The sequence below is a fragment of the Athene cunicularia genome, assembly GCF_003259725.1.
Source record: "Athene cunicularia isolate RWA chromosome 20 unlocalized genomic scaffold, athCun1 chr20_part1, whole genome shotgun sequence".
Classification (NCBI taxonomy): Eukaryota; Metazoa; Chordata; class Aves; order Strigiformes; family Strigidae; genus Athene; species Athene cunicularia.
In genome coordinates, this window is record NW_020799125.1 from 5,361,684 (window position 1) to 5,381,900 (window position 20,217).

General features: G+C 40.5%; 1 protein-coding gene across 1 annotated transcript; it reads right to left on the reverse strand.

Annotated features, from left to right (window-relative positions):
- Positions 1-1,686: 1,686 nt before the first annotated feature.
- Positions 1,687-2,664, reverse strand: MC3R (melanocortin 3 receptor). Its single transcript, XM_026862138.1, has one exon. The coding sequence runs from the start codon at positions 2,662-2,664 to the stop codon at positions 1,687-1,689; it is 978 nt and encodes a 325-aa protein (XP_026717939.1).
- Positions 2,665-20,217: the final 17,553 nt, after the last annotated feature.

The window sequence follows — 20,217 nt, forward strand, 5'->3', positions numbered from 1 at the left end:
CAGTATTTGCAAACTGTGGGACATGTCTTCCCCGTGGACAGTCAGAGCTGGGTTCTGGAGGCAGTAGCAGTGAAACACCATCAGCCTGGGTTGTACCAGGACTAGTGTGTGAATGCAGAACTGGGGGCAGAGAAGATGGGAAAGCTCTGGTCTGGGTAACTTCCTAAACTGACAGAAGGTGAACCCCCGAAATAACAGCAACATAGCAACTCCACTCAAACGAGGGGAAAAAACCCCAAACTCCAGTCTTCAGTCTTTTAGTTGTATGAAAGTGATAGACAACCCTGGGGGTTTCAGGTTACTGCCCCTCCTAAAAGCGAGATACCAGAAAGGTGCTAAGTAGACTTTAGAATGGCTTAGAGTTTTCTTTGTCTGGCACTGTCTGTGATACTGCCTGTGTGTTGTATTATATACAAATCGCGTCAGCCTTTGCTCAGTTACAGCATGCTGTTTGAAGGCCACTTACATTGTTTGTTCCTATAAAATGCAGAGACAAAGACTAAATTATTGTAGCTGAATTTACGTGCTTTACATGCCATCAGCTTGCACACAGAGTTGGAAAATGATTGCAAACAGCATGATGCTTTCCTGTTTCCAGTGCAGGAGTGTCCATCCACCAAACTCAGTGTGTAGCTCTTTAAGTCCAAAGAGACTGACCTAAGCCATATATTTCCCAATGCATAGAAGTCGTATCTGCCACACACATCATATTTCTTCCAGGTGCCTAACTTAGCCAAATGGATATCTATAAAGACTCCATGCAGCTTTTACACAAGGCTAAATACAAACTGTTTTACGTTTTATTCCTTGTGTTTAGATCTGTGTTGTCTTCAAAATTTTCTAGGGATGGGTCTCATTGGTGACAGTTTATCAAAAGGAGGTTTCTGTGACTTATTTTGTTAATATACCAAATAGTACATTGATCAGTGCATTCCAGTTAAAAAAAAAAAAAAATAATTCCGGGGATATAATAGTCCTATATCACAATAAGTAATGTAAATGCCCTCTTCATGTGAGTCACTTCTATCAGGCAGCTGCTTAAGTCACACTATCACTGACACAGTAGCTGTTCCTTTTCACTTAACTGATTTCTACTGTAAGAATATTTCACTACAAGAGAAATGTTTACTTTCACCCTTCAGAAATTTTACTCAGGGTGCTTTATAGCAAGCAGCATAAATGTCAATCAGTTCTTTTAAAAGAAGGTGGAGGCATGGGAGTAAGTGTAGAGCAATGCTGTTATGTGTTGGTGTTTTGATTTGTTTTGCAAGCGAATAGCTTTCCACAGAAGTTACTAATGGAATCTTTTAGAAAACACTGGGCTGTTGATAGTGGCACATAGGTAAAGCAACAAGTAAAAAAATAATGGTAGCGGTATTATTTCAGTCTCTATAAAATAGTATTCCCTTTCAGGATTCATTTTTCCAGTAAGTTTCTTAAGCAATTTGGTAAACCACTCTATATTTCCATCTGTTATAACTGTTTAAATAATTCCAAATAATTTAGTTGAATCTGGTTTTCATTTTGAAAATATTAATCAAGGCATCAAGTAAAGGTTATTTTTTTCTTTCCTGTGCCCTTCAAACACTGCTTTTGAAGTGGAGCTGCTGTGTACCTAGATACATATATATATTCATACACCTATCGTGTGTATCCTTTCTCTGTTCTCAATACAAAGCTAGAGGGTTACAGCATGCACTGTCCCACACTCATACCATAACAGCAACACACTATTTCTTTGAAAGTCTTTCTCATCTCCAGACTCCGGAAAGCATAAATGAGTGGATCGATTACCGAGTTACACATTATCAAGACCAGATATGTATTGAAGTGTGAAGTGTAGCAGACGCAGTATGGATTCATTGGGCAAGAAATGATGAGAATGAGGTGAAGAAAGAAAGGTGCCCAGCAAACAATGAAGACACCAAGTAGTATAGTGATGGTGACAGCTCCCTTCATGCAGGTGCGCTGGTAGGGCACCCCGTCCACGGGGAGGGCTGCAATCCGCTTAACATGCAGGCGTGCAAACAAGAACATGTGAACATAAAGGGAGGCCATGAGAAACAGCATGGTAAAGAACATGGTGATGAGACAGACAATGACAGTTTTGCTTTCTGAGTAGGCAATGAATATGATGCCACAGATGATACAAGCAATCCAAATGACCACAATCAGGGTTAAAGCTTTCTTCACAGTCATGATGCTGTGGTAACGGAGAGCATAGAAAATAGTTATGTACCTGTCAATGGCTATAACCAAGAGGTTGCAAATTGAGGCTACCAAAGAAATACAAATCATTGAGTCAAAAACATTGTCCATGTGCTGAATAAAGTGGTCATCAATGATCAAATAGCCGTTGCTCAGAATTGCAATCATGATAGTCTCCAAGGCATTTGACATGCTCACTAACATATCTGCCACAGCCAAGCTACAAAGGAAGAAATACATGGGAGAATGTAGGTTTCCATTCTTCAGCACTGCAAGAATGACAAGGATGTTTTCCAGGAGGCTGATGATCCCTAAAGTCAAGAAGACTTCAGCTTTTATGAAGACCTGCTCACAAAATCCATCACCACTTCTGTTGTTCAGAATGGAGTCATTGAAGTCTTCAGTGACATTAAGCAGCACAGGCTGAAAGGAAAACGCAAAATGTGTGGTATTCATTGCCAGCAAAGGAGTTGAATTCACAAGAGATTACAGACCTGATAGAGCACAGGTTAAAAAAAAATAAAAGGGGGGGGGGGGGGGGAAGTTGTTGCTGTGCACATGGGACGGAATCAAGCAAGACTTTTCTTTAGTCACTTTTACAAGTAGAAACATAAGAAAATCTGCATTTACAGTGAGTTTTTTTGTCAGTCACAGGCTTCTCTTCTCCTTTATAAGAAAGTGAGCTTCAAGTCTTGCAGGCATCAAACAGTTTTCTCTGAAGGGAAGAATCGGCAGCAGCACATTGCTGGTTCTAGCTCTCCTGGTGATTAAAAGCAGGGAGTTCGCTCATCTGCTGTTGTCTGCTGGGGCCAGTGCAGTTTTGTTGCCAGTATGTTGCAGCTCAGTGAAGTATCTCTTGCTATTTCTGTGGCAAGAAAGGAAAAGAGAACTAAGGGATTTTATACATGCATGAAAGAAAAAACCAACTCCTACTTAATCCTCCGTGAAGAGCATTGGCCATTAGAGAGCAAGCACCTTTCTGACTGACAGCTGCAAACACCAGGTACAGCATCCCCACCTCTGGCTCCACCAGCAGATCTGAAACTGTCTGGCGCCCTCTGCAGATAGAGAATAGGATGGATTTGCTTTAAAATTGGTCTGAAAAAATGGGATTTTTCATGCAGCATAGCTTGATGCCTGTTCTCGGCAGCCGGGTCCTGAGCAGAGGCAGGCAGCTGAGGGTGGCAGGTGTTCAGGGACAGGCAGGATGCCCATGTGCTGTCCTGGCCTCCACTCCTCTCCTGCCCAGAGCCAGAGCTCCTCTTGCCTGGTTCGAATGGGCTGGCTGAGCCCTGAGTTGCGTCCAGAGAATGCCTCGCTTGAGGATGTCCTGGGCTTACTCGGGCTTTGGACCCTGTGGTTAAAGACAACACCACGAGGGTGAGCTGTAGCACAAATGGGCTGTGGTTGCTGAGGTGCTCTAAAGGCTGCCATTAGCTACATAACGTTGGTTTCATCATAGACAAGCTCCCAGGGATTTAATTCCTTGCCCACAAATGATTTGGGTTTTGTTTGTTTATGCTGATTTTGAAATTCCTTGCTCACAAATGAAGCAAAGTGCAGGTGTGAGTCTCCACACCATGCTTTCTCTGTGTCATGACTTTCCAGCTCTGCTGAAGGATCTTAGTCGGCCTAAAGGCTTATCCAGCTCCTGCAAGATGACTTTTTCTTTTTCTTCTCTTTCTTCTCCCTCTCTGCAGAAGTGTGCTATGTTGTACTGGCAGAGAAAGGTCATCCCAGGAGGACCAGAGGCTCAGCTGGTTATTAAACCAGTTACATGGAAGTTAATCTGTAGCTGAATTCAACTTCCAAACCATCTCTGGCAGCAGTGGTTTCAAGGACAGTTCTTCAAGTTTAATTGCCTCAGTTAAAAAAAAAAAAAAAAAAAAAATTGCTCAGTTTGTGAGAATGGACACTTAACGTTGGTCTGGTTCCCTTGGTAGCATCTCCAACAGACTGGAGCCTTCTGACCTGACTGGTCTTGATCTTTCTCATCACCTCTCAAATCTCTGAGAAGTCTTTTATTCCTAAGAGTAAATGCTGAGTACATAGGACTGCTCTGATATCAGACCTATTTTAACAAGCAATCTTCATGGGCACTTCATGTGAGCACAGAGCTCTGGGATGAGTTTGTCTGACCCAGTGTGTTACTGGGTTGCTGGGCTTGTCTCCAGTATTTCAGCAGGCCTGTGCACCCTTGAGCACCTCAACTAGAAAAAGCTGCCCAGCTAGACATCTCCGCTGGAGAAATGAAACAAATTTCCATGTGCCCTTTCTTTTCTTTACTCTTTCAGATGCAATCCTTCTCCCCATCAGCTGCTTTTTCTCATAGGAGCCCAACATAACTGATTTTAACTGGATTTTAAGCCAATGCAAGACCAGGCAGATATTCAGTTATCATATATTAACAGGCAAGCATAAGGTAGTTTTTCCTTGCACATTATTCACTCACACTGTGTCTCTGTAGTGAATTTTATTTTGATTTTTTTTTTTTGAAAGTGCTCACTGATGTCTGTATACTTCATGACTTGTGTTTCTGCAGAAGTACTTTAGAATCAAAGCCATGTCATGTATACTAACATTTGGAATTTCTACTACAAGTTTCTTAGTTTAAAAAGTCACAGATATTTTCCAGTTTCGTTCTGAGCCCACAGAATGATTATCATACACCCATAATTCAATATCACGAGGCAACAAATCTCAAATTCAAACTCCAGATGATACCTTTACAAGGACAACAATCAGTGCAGTAATTTTAACCTGAAGAAATAGGGGGGCACTTGCCCACCAAGTTGTCCACTTAATGTTTTAAAGATCTTAATTGGTTTCTCAAAGTCTCTCTCTAAATTCACAGTGATGTCTTTTAAAGCAGATAACTTGTCTCAAGCTATCTCTCCCACACCTCTAATCCCATGTCAGGGAAAAGATTCTCCCTCTGTTCAAGTGTAGCACTTATGGATTTACACCAGGAGCAGATATATTTTGTGCAGTGAGCCCCTTTTGCTTCTTGCCAGCTTTCTTGAGCTGATGGAGTGCACACAAGATAGTGATTTCAAGATATAATGACTGTCACTCGCCTTGTAAATGTTGTCTTTCCAACTGAGAGGAGCCCATCTTTGCAAGGCTGGACAGAGGCTGTATCCTCCCAGGGTGAGGACAGGATCAGAGGCAGAGCTCCCATTCATGGAGGAGAGCTCACCCTGGAGGAATAGCATCCTTCTGGGCTTGGCTCTGGATTACCTGCTGATGGAGGGGCACTTGTGTTTTAGGCACCCACGTGTAAACCAATCCATAGAAGTGCTTTGCCATTTACATTCCAGTCCTGTCTTTCCCATCTGGTTAGTCTCAGCAGAATACTGCATTAGTCCTGTAAATATTGAGTTGAGAATGCCCCATCCCTTTTTGCCACACAGTTTCAAAAGATCGCTGCAGACACCATTCAGATGAATCTGAGAATAAGAAGTCGTTAAATAAGTTGCATTGTGAATTTCTAGATGTATCTGACAGCAGGAATCAAGCTACCATTCGCACTAAGCTGCAATTTGAAGTGGAAATTGAATGTTATATACCAAAGTGGATTAATGGCACTATTAGCTTTGCCATTAAGCCCTAAAAATAGTGGGCTAGAACCTCGTGTATCTGATTGAAACCTTAAACTGGCTCTATGGTTTTTGCAAAAATGGGAAGAATCTGTGTTTGCACAAAAGACAGCAGAATGTTAGGCCTTATGTTCAGAAGGTGTAAGGGGATTTCACTGCTCAGCAGACAACATGATCTGGAATTTTGCAGTATATTTTTCGTTAACGTATAATAAGTCGCTGCCCCTCAGCTGTCGGTTCCTGCTTCATTTCCAGAGATACAATCAGGAATTGTGTCCACTGCAGTGCAAAATACACAGGTTGCTCTAACATTCACCACAGCATTGCAGTGGATTTGCATCCTGATAATTGCCACATTACATCTGAGGAGTGGCAGTTTATTAAAATGCACTAAAATGATGGTAGGTGTTCATATCATCCATCTCCTAGATAGTGAAGTCTGCTTGTCTTGGGTAGGGGAGTAAAATACCCTTCTCACTTCTTGTCTTGGGCTCTTCAGTCCATGATTAATGTTACATTTCAAAGCCTTCTCTGAAAGTGTTGTGAGAGTATGTTTATTTGACACCCCGGGAGCAGTGTTGTCTTTCTGCTGTGTTCTTGATTATTCCCTGGACTCCAAACCCAAACTCAGTGTTGAAATTATCGACACTGCTGTTAATATCATGGTGTGCTGAAGGAGAGAAGTCCTTGGTTCCTGTCCCTGTAGTTGCTATGCAACTGTCACCTACTCTCTGTAGTTCCTGATGCCATGTTTAAGTCAGACAGCAGCTGGGGCCATAGGTCAGAGGAGAATAGGTGCATGGGAGGGGAAAACATCTCTTGCAGCATTAAGTTCAGTCCCTTGCTGTATCAGCAATCATTTATAATTATATCACCTTGTTCTTGTAATTTAATCTTTCATCTTTCAGCCCCACATCCCCAAACTGTATTGTTCCTCATAGATGGAGAGTAACCTGTGTGTTTCACTGATTTGGCATGACTTTGATTTAGTTAGGCTATCATATTTCTAATGATCAAATAGGTAGTAATAAATCTCTGTAGTTCTAGCTTCCAGAATTACCCTTTTCTCTCTGAGTTTTTGGTAATGTATTTCTTATGATGAATCTTCACACACCCAAAAGTTTATAAAGACAAGGGGTGACTTTTATGCTTGTTTTACTTTGTGTTTTTACTACAAGAACTTAACCTCCTGTAGTCTGATTCTGAATACGTCAGTGCTTTTCAGCCTCCAGAGTGATTTACTGGAGGCGGATTGTGGAGGTGCTCTTCAGGGTCTTGCTTAGCTGAGCCATAGGAATCTTTCAAAATGTTCAAATCTTGTATTGGTTCTTTATAGAGATACCAGCACTTTGGTAAACTGCTACAGTGAAACCCAATTCTTTAAACAAGTGTGACCCAACTAAGTTTTTACTGAGGGAAGCACCCTTCTCTGCTTCTACACCCCATAATTAAAACCCCCTTAAAAATAAAAAGTTTTAGCATCTTGAAGGCCAGATTGCAGAAATGAACGTTGAATTCCATTATGAAAATATCTCCCTAACTGTGGAGGCATTTCAACCCAATCATCACCAGCATTTTGACCCTGAAGATTTCTAGATGCTAAAGATTTCTGCGTCTCAGCCTGTGCACGTCTCGGGTTTGGCTGATGGAACTACTTATGCCTAAGCCTGACCAGGTTCTGTAAACCAGCTGGACAGACACCTACAGGTACTCCCTCCTTACTACACTCTATACGTGTGACCAGGTTTGACAATACTTAGCAGTGACCACCTCCTCTTAGAATGGGTTCAGAGGAGAATGCATCTTTACTGTTTTGTATTCTGGGCTACGGATTAGAGCTCTTGCCTAGGATGTGCAAGACCTAATTTCCATTCCTTTCTTTGCCTGGAAAGATAAGACAGTTTATCTGCAGGTTCATGTTTTCATATATCACCAGCATAAGCCTTGATTTGTCAGGGTTTTGCCCTGTACTTTCAAGGCAGCATAGAGCTCTGTGAACTAGCCGACCATTTCTTGAACAGTATCCTCTAATACACACTCGCCATCATCTTTGTTTATCTGCCAGTGCCAGGGCTGTCCTTCACTATCTGAGGCTTCCAAACTTAAAATTATTATCTAGTCCATGAATTTGTAATATTGGTAATAAATGTAATGTGTGCTTAATTTGAAGCAGATGGATCCTTAGAAGGATCATGAATAGCCCTGCTAAAATGTCAGGGCAACCCACCCCAAGCCCACAAAGATGAAATGGGTAAAATGTGGAAATTAGATCTATCAGGATGTCTCTCATCATTTTACAGTAGAATAGCTCCCTAAGAAAAAAAGAAGCTATAAATGAGAAGATGTCAACACAATTAATAACGTATTGGCTGTGATGAAGTCAAAGAAAAAGATTTAGCTGTTTTAATTACCAGCAGAAATTAACCATTTTCTTTGGTAAAAACCTCAGTCATATTTTACAAAGCAGTTAATATTGTACAGTTTCTTTTTTAAAAATGTTATTACTCAGTTGTTTCTTCACTAGTTAAACTATTTGATCTTCAGGGAAAGGTAAAGTAACATCTACTGCTACATGTGGCTAATGGAGCTTTCTAGAGAGAATTCCCTTGTGAGGTTGTTGAATGTAAAACCTTGTTTAACACTTGTCATGAGATTCAAGATGATGATGGCTGATAAATGCATATAATTTTGCTTTATTTTCACTCTTTTTCAATAATAGCTTGTGCCAGACAAAATTGGAAATTTTAAAGGAAATTAGAGGATAATAAACAGATGGTTGCTACCATGCATCAGGTAATTGCTACTCTCCTGTGGTTCCAAGTAGCCAAAATAGTGAGTGAAATACTCTTGAAGACCTCTCCTCAGTTTTATTCTTTATAGGAAAGGACTTAACAGATAAAATATTTTTTCTTAGCAAAGCAAACGACACTATTTTTGAATTCTGTGCACATTTCTGGAGTGCCCATTACTTTACAGGCTTTGATTTGGAAATATCTGTAAACATGTCCTTGAATTCATCTGATGGTCATGATGGTTACTCAGCTCTCTACTGATACGCAGAGCTATTCTGTGCTGAAGAGCTGCCTTAGTAGAGTTTTAGATTTTTATAGTGGACAAATTGAAATAAATTAAACCAGATCTTATTTCCCAAATAACTTACAGATCATGAACCTCTCAAGTATGGGCTTAGTTCAAGAAAAAAAGCTGTTCAGTATTTTTCACTGAAATTATGGAGATAGCATGAGTTACAATAAATAGTGGAAAAGTGGTTTAAGCTGGTTTTTATTTGGAGATTGTCAAACTGCAACAAAACTGGAAATAGGAGCCTCACAAGAATCTGGCAAAGAAGGCATACAATGACACTGCTGTAAACACTCAGATGATTAAGTGCTATCTACTCAAATGCTGTGTTTTTCTTGAATGCCTTAAGGTAATAGCTTTCTAAGAGCATATTTAGTACTGTCACATTCACCAACTGCAGAATCAATTGCAATATTAGATATCAGATGCAATATTGGAAAGATTTCAATTGTGGTATTCCAAGAAGTTGTAGTTTGTACCCTTCACAGTCATGTCCATAGCTAATAACATTGTTTTATAGTCTGAGGCAAGAATGAATCTGACAGCTGATTTCAGTGGAAGTTACTTATGTCTGTACCAGATTACTGGAAGCGATTTTCAATTTGGAAGAGTAGGTCCTCACCTAATAGAACAAACTGAAACCCCTTTGAAGCAGAGCACTAGCAATTTGCATCATTTAGGATGTCACCCACTGAATTTTCTTTCAAGCCTGACTGGAGCAAAAAGCACCAGTACTGCAGATGAAGAGGTGGCCTGCCAACCCTTGTGATTAGTGAGGAAAGGGAACATGTAATAGTGATTGTGATGAGGTGGCTTTCAGATGAGTGTTTCCATAATTTCAGCCAGTTAACAGGTTAATTTAAACAGACTGAACTTCTGGACATTATATACAATTTTTCTTCTCATCCAAAGGTAAAAGGAGACAAAGCAGACCTGATTGCAAAACACTTACCAGCACCTGCAGGTGCTTTGTCATATTCAAGGGATTTTAAGTGCCTTAGACTAATAATGCTCAGTATCAGTTTTGTCCTCTCATTTACAGAGTGAAAGACAAGCGACCGTGATTGAGCCAGCTGCGTTCTGCTGTTTGGCTTCATCAGTGCCAAGAATCTCTGGAATATCTTCCTCATCTCCCTGGAAGCTCTTGTCTTCATAAATCTCGTTGCCCTGCAGTGCTGGGGCTGAGCAGTGGGTGCATTTGGCCTTTTAAAGCCTAATAACCCAATGCTGCTGTCTGACCTCATTCCCAGCACTATAGATAACTGTAAGACTTTGGAGACTTTCAAGCTTTAAAGATGATTCTACTGAGCTGCCAGATGCTGTGAGTGGATGGATATTGGGGCAGATTTTTTCTGCTGATGCTTAGATCACCTCAAGTTGCTGCTGTACTTGGAGTCCAGTGTTGCTTCTTTTGCAGACAAAACACTCATACAAGAAGGACAGAAAAAAACCCCACATCCAGAAAATTGAAGTTTTTTCCCCCTGATGCTGCCACTCCTTACATGCTAGAGATGGACTGTATGCTGTGCCTATCACCAGCCACTCCTAGACCTGCAGAAGTAACAGTTTCAGCCTGTTTAAAATGGTTTCTATTTGCATTTCTGCCTTTTTGTGTGTGGCCCCATGTGAAGATTGCAAAAGAAACATCCTTGGCTGAGTAAGTCATCTTGAAGAAAAAAAAAAAAAAAAAAAAAAAAAAGAAGGTAGGGGGAAAAAGTCCCTCCTGTGTTTACTTGGTTTTTAGTTCACATTTCAGCGTATGGGATTTTCCTGAAATCAGTGGGAAAGGCCATGGGATGGGTGATTTCCTCTTTCTAGCTGCGAAGAGCACTCCCATGAGACTGCTTCTCTCAGACACAGTGATAAGAGCTATCAGAACTTATCCTTTAATTTTAATTACTAGGTAGGTCTAATATTTGTGTTGTTAATTTGGTCCAAGAATTTCCTGTTCCACTCTTTTGGTGTTTGGAAGATACTGTCCTATGGTTGTAAAAAAATTAGTGCTTTTATATCCATTCCTTTTTGCAGACAACTTCTAGAACAGAGTGGGGCAGTCTTTACTTATTTTTTGTGGTTTAGGGGTAACTAGGGCTAGAAAAAGCCATCTATTAAACCAACTACACATGCACAATCATACTGCTGCCCTTGGAGATGTTGCCCTTCAACAGTAAAACGAGACTTAAGTGCACTTCAGGGTTAGAGAGATTCCCTTTTCTAGATTCTAAAATTTGCAATAGGAGGCAGGTTTTTTTGAGTAATGTCAAGCTAGAGAGTATGAATATGGAATATATTTTGTTATAAACAGAATCTTCTTGATTTGAAAGCAAAATATATTTAGGAAAAAAATATGGTTCATGAAACTGTATCCATTTGTTATGGAAACCAGAACTGACAAGTTCTCTCATAGTTATCTCATACCATTTCTTGTTCCTTCTTTTTTCTTTTTCAGTTCCAGTGCATAAGGTTATTTACTTATCTTTGTATTTAATAATGTATGTTTAGGTGTTTCTGAATAGCACATTTTCCCATTTAACACAAGAAAACAATTTTTTGTTTGTACTGAATATTGTCTTGACAAGAAAAGGTGAAGTCATTGAAAGGTTACATCTATTGCTCATCTTACACAACTTTCCATCACAGAAATAATTAAATTCCAGCTGAATTCACCAAGGGCACTTTTGTTGACTGCTTAGAAACTTCTCAAAACGTTTTGTAACCTTGTTCTTCTAGGACAGTGCCTCAGAGGACGCAGGTGCCAGAACCCTAAACTGATGAAGCGTGACCTCAGGAGCTCCCTCATTCAGTTATCTGAAGGATATTGTGTCACTGCTTAACAAACTTGCAGAGGGGCAGAGTGAACTTTCAAACCTTTTTCTGCTTCCCCTGACTCCAGTCACTTCGAATCTGGGCTCTATTATTCCCTTTGTCTTCCAGACTGGTTGTTATTAATTAATTTATATTTATATATACAATAAATGTGTCCAAATACAATATATTAACAATATATAGGCATAGTACTACTGAGGATTTTCTTTATGTGAGCCAATTCTGCCTTTCTTCCTCCAAGTAATGCCAGCTTGGAAGGCTTGTGTGGACTGTCTGGAGAGACTATGTGCTAACAGGGTGTCCAGAGCTGTGTCACTGCTATAAATATACACCCCAGCCTAGTGGGTTATTGTTCTTTCACTAGCTAATTAAATGTCAGAGCAAGAAGGGAAATAAAATACTGTCTTTACCATTTTGCAGTGGAGACATGAGATTCAGTGCCAGGATACCTCGTTACTGTATCTTACCCACAAGATACCTTTTTTCCCCAAATGTAGTTCTCCTTTCCCTCTCACTCCATGAAAAGCAGAGAAGTAAGCTCATTCAGTCAGTGGGTCTGAGCTTCACGTTTTCTCTATAGCTGGGCAGCTATTTTTCTTGAAATCTTCCTTCGCTTTCTGTATTAAGTGGGAAGCAATGACTGAATACAGCCAAGCTCTGCCGACTTCCCCTTGCTCTTTCCATTGCCCAGCAAATAGCCTGATGATGAATAACTCAGTGACACTGAGGTTGGAATTTCAAAAAGCTCTTAGTAATAACCTGCCACTGGCAAACATTGGTGGCTAAGGTTTCTAAATAACAGCTATGGCTAAAAATACAGAAGAGAGTGAAGCTGAGTGCTCCCTACATTGTAAAATAGAGGATAATGATGAATACTCCTGGAGGGAAAATTGGCAGGGCAGGGTCTTGCTTTAGCCCATTTCAGCTTTCTGTTGCTGCTGCCTCCCAGGGCTATGCCTGCAGACCTGTTTTCTTGGGGATGCTCTTTCAGAGACTGCGCCAAAAAAGACTGCCCAAAGGCAAGTTTTATTTCAATGAAATTCCTCATTCGAACACTAATTTTGTCAATAATTTTTAAAGCCAGCATCTAGGAATTTGGCTTGTGTTCTCTGAGTTTAGTGATAGCCCCTCTTCAGAAAAACTGGGTGTGCAAATGTGCTTGCTAAAGTTTTGGTGGCCTTTCTTCAGCTTAAAATTACACCGCTGCATGTCTAAAGAAGTGTGAGGATTTTAGTGAACACTTGGTCATTATGTTTGCAACACTCCTGTCTGAAGCCTGCAATGGGGCTAACTGTGTACACAGCACAGATGGAGAGCTGCATGCGTAGCTTCAGCCAACAGTATCACTTACTCGAGGCACGGTGGTTGTGTGTGTAAGCCTTTTGCTTTATTTTTACCCTGTGATTTGCTGACTGAGACTGAAAACAGAGGAGGTAAGTGTATTAGAGCTGTCCCAGTACATGGTGCAGTGGCCAGGATGAAATGGGTGGAAGTGAGGAGGCAGCTGCGAAATCCTGTCATCTCTTTTTAATATTTACTTTTCTCAAAACCAAAATATCCTTTTTGATTGATGAAAGGACCGAAGTTTCAAAAGGAGGTTGCAGGGGAAGAGGCATCCTTTTGTCATAGAGCTGTTTCCAAGATGAAAAGACCATCTTGGAATATGGAGGACTCTGAATTTTCTATGCCTTTTGCACCTCACTAGAGGGGTGGTGCAGCTGTGTTTCACAGCTTTGAGAAGAGAGTTCTGACTGTTGCCATCAGAGGCTTTCAAGAGACGGGATTGCTTTAACTCTCTCTTTGATTCCACAGCCGATTTCTTACTATTTCAAACCCTTCAGCATCTACTACTTGCCCCTGCTGTGCCGCAGCCATTCCCATGAGCTGGTGGACACAATCACTGGAGAGTCCATCACATTCTGACTCATCTCATTTAAGCCCGTATATACGTTTCTTCAATTTTAAACTGCTTTGATGATCCACTTTTTTGATAGCCTGAAATTCAGGTTGTGTCTGGTGCCATCTTGTGTCGCAGAGGAGTAAATATATAGAGCTGTCATTTAAAAACTTGGAATAATGTAGCTTTTGAATTTAGCTTTAGGGTGCAGCACTGGATGCAGCATCAGTGTTAACAAGTGATATTCTGAGTTCGAGAATCTTGCATGAGTATGTTGTAATCAGTTGAAAAATGAGTTACGATATTAATCGCTGTAGTGTCACCAACTTCAGCAAAGCTTTCTTCACTAAATCGCAGGCTGTGGGGGATGTGGATGTGAGCGGTGCTGGCTCAAGGCCTTCAAGCTTTGACTAAGCTCGAGAGGAAGCTTTCACAGCAAGCACTGCTTGGTTTTATGTTACTTCATCACAATTTGACAAAGTTGTCCTTGCTAAGGTTAGCTCCCCCCTTTCAGGCAAGTGATTTTGCATCTGTTCCCCTGCGGCCCCTCCAGGCTGTGGGAGGCGGGGGGTGTGTGGATGCGGTGGCTGCTGCTGGGATAGGGGCAGCCGTGGTCCTCCCCTCTCCCCTCTCCCCTCTCCCCTCTCCCCTCTCCCGCGGGGTTTGGGGTTGGTGCCATCGTCCTGTGGAGCTGAGCAGCCATTGGGATGACAGGTCGTCTCCCCCCCATCAGAGCCTCCAGAAGGACCAGGGCACCACAGGGATGTGTCGAGAGCACTGCTCTGATGTTTCCTTTATTAATGTTTGTTGCACACAGCAGGAAGCTCAAAGGAAACGGCTCTAGGTGAAGAACCATTATTTTTAGAAACGTGGGTTGTTTCTTTTCTTTTCTTGATGGTGACAATGAACCACTATCAAAGGCAGAAACTGCTGGAAACATTTTGTTCAAAATTCAGAAACTAAGTATTTTTAATTACCAATTCACAAAGGAACAACTAATAGCTCCATTGCTAATTTGCTTTATTTATGTATCAGACTGACACTATGCTTTGCTTTGCAGAATGCACAAAACAGGGAAGAATGAGGGAAGAATTTTTGCTTTTATAAAAGAAGCCAAAAAATGACACCTCCATCAATTAGGCACCGTGTACTTACTTACTTCTTTTTAATGAATAGATATATTATCTCTGTGTTCTAGTTCCTAGCTTTTTTCCTGGGTTCTCCGCCTTTACATTCGGAAGTACACATTGAATTAATTACAAAATTAATTCAGATTATCTGAAAAAATGTAAACCCCACTTTCACAGGAAAGTATTTCTTCTATGGTATTTCTAGTGAAACATAGAAAATGTTTATATTTGCCACGTGTCCAGCCAGTGTGGCTGGCACGGGCTTCCACTGCACAGCTCCAGTGCCCTCTTGATGGTCCCCAGGATCTGAGTGTCCTGCTGGGCGGGACATACTGCCACAGTCCTGGCCAAGCCACCTCATCCCTCCCAGCTCTCTCCTCTCTCCCTTGGGATTTATTTCAAAATCACAGCTATAAACTAAATAATAAAAAGAAGAAAAAATTGATACATTCTGGCGCTCTCAGATCTGGAGTGTGCTCTCTCTTCTTGACCCTGCCAGGAAAGGCTGGACCAGGTTTTGGATATGAGCCTGATTTCAACAGGAATAGTTGAACATGAACTGTTCATTTTTCATATTGAAAGATATTATTTCTGCTTACAGTTTAAGAAGAAATTTACAGAGACATAAAAGAAGCTAAGATGTATGAAGCTGTGTATCTTGGGAAGGATTTATGGGTAAGAATACTGCAAAAACTGGCAGAATTTGTGAAGGATCGTGTACTGAGCATCACTAGATGTCACTCTAGACCTGAATTTAGTTTCACAGACTCAATCGCTTGTCAGAAGTTTTAATTTTAAATTATTCATCTTCTATTCACCTCTTCCCCCTTTTTTCCTTGCATTTAATGCACAGGGGATCCAGTGTAGCATAATCTGTTGTGCATAAATATTTTTCTAGCTTTAAACCAGGATAAAAATTAAGTCAAACAGAAATACCTAAAATCTGCAGTACCATCAATTTCTGTGCTAGATATTCGCTGGGGAAGTAGAAAAGACAAAACTCCCTGGCATGGGGTTTTCTTCTAACATGTTTGGTTGCTTTTCTAGTTTTGTTCAGAACCTGTTGGCATAGTCATGATATCCATCAAGTGAAATGAAGAGGAGGGTGTCCATTTCAGCCCCAAAGATCTCATTTGCTTTGAAATACTTACTTTAAGAAGCGGAGGTGGTTTTTAGGTTATTTAATTTAATAATGTTCTCTAGGGGTGTCTATTTTGATACTTCTTGGCTTCTTCATTGAGCCAAATTTCTTCAGTGAATTCAAAGAACATTGAAGCGGCTCTATTAATCCTGAAAATCTAAATAATCCCTGCAATAACAGCCCCAAATGTTATCTGTCTCTTTAAAAATAAAGGGGTGTGTAAGGTATTTATGACTTTTAGGTGTGAGAAGGACCAGCCTGACCACTCCTTCCTTATCGCCTGTCCCTTCAATGATTCCCAGCTTTGGTTGTTGCTATCACGGCCTTCAAAGGAGGCACAGAGGGCCTGGCTGAGGGTTGGAGCACCCTGGTAGGGCAGATCACATAGAAAATGGAAGGTGTCAGTCTCCCAAGGTTACCAAACTGATAGCTTTAAAGTAGCAACTGAAATAAAATTATTGAAAGCCCCTAAACTGTAAAATTTCCATGACAGAAGGAGTGATCGCATGGGAGGAAGAATGGATGTTTGGATGGACAGACAGACAGAAGGATGGATGGCTGAATGCTGGTGCTTAGCCAGCTAATGACTGCAAATATTTAATGTACAGTGCAAGCCCAGCATCCTACAGGTTAGTTACATTTCTGCTGGTTTCCTTTGCACCTAGGAGTGTCTCTCAACTTGCTGTCTCTTCTCACTGTGGAGATCCAGGCTGTGATGAAGGTATCGTTTTTCTCTTTTGGTTTTGTAATTCAAGGCACAGTCTTTCATTTGGTCACTGAGCAGTACATCTAGCCCTTTATCATACCAGCCTTTAATGTCAGGATGTTTTTTTATCCAGTATCTCGGTTAGTTCCTTGATGTTCCCATTAACCTAGTCTAAGGAATGACACTTAAAATTGCAATATGCTTTCTTTTGAGTAGACACTTTACCCCTTCTGGTCCTTTCAGCCTTTTCTTCCTCTTTCCATTAGAAAAATGAACTGTTCTCTCTTCAGTTCCTCATCTTTTTTTTTTTTTTTTTTTTTTTTTTTCCCCCCAGTTCTTTTTTTCTTGATTTACCTTCAGCATGTCTCCCCACACCACTCTCTGCTGATTAACACCCTTGATATGCTTGCTGTCATACTAGGTCAAAACCCCACACTACATGATAGAGTCATTAGGAGCTCTGGCTTCCTCTCCTTTTCAGCACTGTTCCACAGAAAAAGGAAAGAACCTATTTATAAAACAGGTTTAGGCAGTAATTTGGAGGTGAAACAAGTTTCCAGTGAGAAGCTTTGTTTTTCAACTCTAAAATATTTTGTGCGAGCATTCTAGCTCTGCTGAAACGTTCATGCTTGAATGAGAGGCAAAAATTTGTCGTTGAAATGAATGCTTTTTTAACTATTAAAAAAAAGAGAGAATAGTTTAATTCAAATTATATTTTTTTAAACCCAAAATTATTTCATTATGTCCTTTTCTTGGGTATGAAAATGTTTAAGAAAATTCTTTAATGGAATAAAAAATGGACACAAACATTTTTTTGATTTTTGCCTATTAAATATTTAAGGTTGATTAAAAACATACTTGTTATAGGATTTCTTTTTTAACTTTCATATAAAGCACAAGATATTGAGTTCACAATATCCTAATGGAAAACTCCTGGGGATTTAGCATTTGAAAAAGCAGGTAGGGAAATCTCTGATTTCTGGCACGTGAAGTCACTCCCAGGGCTCTGAGGGCCCTGGTGAACAAGAGAAGCAAGATAACGCCAACCAGGAGGCTGGTGAGGAAGTTCACACCTTGTGGTTGGATACAGAAGTGAAGGAAGTCTGGAAAAAGCTGTTTGGAATCTCTGTTAGTAAATCTGAGACACCTTAACTGCCTTTTTGGCCTGAAAATCACAAAGAGAGCATGGCAGGTGCACACCGGTGGGGGCAGGACCAGCCTTGGGGCTGGTGGCCAGGGAGTGAGGTGGCCAGCAGCGCTTCAGAGAGGTCGTGGCAGGGCACGGTGCTTCTCCAGGCAAAGGACCCCTGTGTTTAGCAGCAAACACACCTAGTGCAAGTACTAAAGAAGAGGAACAAGTCACAAAGTCATCTTTGACACCAGCTTTAGAGTTTTTCGTGTTGTTCTGAAGTAAAATACACATTGCTGGTACATCACATTTATCTTGTGCATCAGTCAGGCAACACATGAAGTGTTCTTGTTCTTCCATGTTGGTTCAAAACTTCTTCCCCTTTCTTTTCATCTTCACTGGAGAGTAGTTTGTTTAAGTACCACATTTACCCATGTGTTTGCTGCATTACATGCTTCTGGCATATGTTTTAATCGATTAACTGAGAAGGAAAAAAAAAAAGAAAATTACACCAGAGCCTTTATTAAAAGAAGGTGTAATTAATGACTTCGGATTAATTGAAAATGTTTGCTCTAAAAGTAGCGATGGAGCTCCATTCTGATTAACTGCTTTCTCACACACTTTGTAACCTTGCAGAACATGCTGTTCAGCAGGCACTGGAGGGGAAAAGACCGTCTAATATCTCTGCAGAACCTTTATAAAAGAATCCTGTCATTTTTCCATTCTAAAGTTTTCTGTGGTGCTATAATCACATTATAAAAAGAAGTTCCTTGGGATTGTTTAATTTAAAAAGAAAATCATAGTTCCTCAAGGACTGAGAACTCTAAGAGGGAATAGGCTGATACTAGAAATTTGATTCTGAGTGAATTAGTTGCTATTTTATTTTAACCAAATGACTCAAGATAGCTGTCAAAGAAACATGTTTCCCATGATTTCTTTTTCCAGTTTAGCAAAAAATTTCCATCCTGTCATGTTGGACATAGAATAGTCAGAATTCAGAGCATCGAAAGAAAGACAATCTTTTAATAAATATTTCTTTAGAAGATCTGGACTTAGTCAGGTCCTGTTACATTTTTGGCCTTTGTTAAACTAACATTCTTTCAAAGAGTAGGACTTAATTTTAATCAGTTCAAATTATTAAAAACTCTTTGTATTAGCATATACTGACCTTCCTTTTAATTTGTGTTGCCTCAAGTAACCTTGGGAGAATTCGTTCCTAATCCTTTCCCTCTCACACATTTGCTATTATGGTCTCTCTTGCATCTATCTACAGTGTTTAGCAAGTGTGAGCTTAAAGGCTCCTGTCCGTGAAGCTGGTGAATCCTGGATGGCTGTCAGAGCCTGCTCTTAGGCACAAGTTTCAGATCTGTTTCTGGCATGTTGAAGACCTGCCTACAAGGTGAATGGGTTGGCCAACTTTCCACCATGTTGCTCTCCATAGCTTGCCTCTGGCTTCCAGCCTGAATTCAGGCTGCCTGCCCTTGCCTCTTACTTTTGTAGTGCTGGTTTTGAGCTGAGCTCTGGCAGATAAGTCAGCTGAGCTCCTCAGTGGAAGGTCCGTAACTACATCAGCAGGTGGGATTTATGTGCATGGGTATGTGGGGATGGGCTGGGGAGCTCTGCCTTTATTCACACTGCACTGAACTTCTCAACTTCCTCTCCTTGCCTTGTTTCTATTAGAAAACTGCTTCTATGCTAGTAGAGGAAGAGCACCCATTATCAAAATTTTTAAATTCCTGTCACTTAAAAAAAACCCCAAACCAACAACTTTGCAGGAGATACTTAATAGCTTTTGATTTTTCCTTTTACCTCTGTTTGGAGAAGAAGAAATTTCTATTCAGAACTTTTAATCTCAGAATTAATTTTGATATGTTTTTGTGTCATAATAGAGCTCCTCATGTATAGGTGGGGAAACAGGTATATTGTCTCTGTAGCTGCTGAACAATTTTTGTCCGAGCTGGGTTAGATTTCCGGAATGCCTTACTGTTAATTCCCTCTTCTAATCACTAGACTGTCTCCTCCAATACAGATAGCAAAGGCAAAGGCAAAAATGCTGTTTATCTTTACAGAAACCTTGTACGTTAACCTGCAGGTGCCTCTGTGCTTGCATCCAATACGCACATGTTCATGCTGGAGTTTGAAGACATATGTTAAAGATTGCTGCTGTGCATAAAAACATGGCTGTGAAAATTGAGCATTGTATTTCTAATTCCTGAGGCAAACTTTGTGACATTTAGTATGAAATTTGTTTTGGTAACTAACCTGTTGGGTGTTCAGATAGATCCAATGTACAGTAATAAATCATAATTTCATCATTCATGGCTTGGTGATTTCAGGTAGTCACTAGAACAGAAATATCAGTTCAGGAACTTTTTTTTTTTTTTTGTCTTTGACAGAGCTGCCATAAGGAAGCAAAGCATCATTATTGTTTGTTTCAGTTCTCAGCATAAAAGGAAGTAACACTTAATAAAAGCCATTGGCTGCAAGATTTCATAAGAGA

Bases quoted from the DNA above. Each gene is read 5' to 3' on its own strand.
- MC3R (XM_026862138.1), bottom strand. From the start codon at position 2,664: ATGAATACCACACATTTTGCGTTTTCCTTTCAGCCTGTGCTGCTTAAT.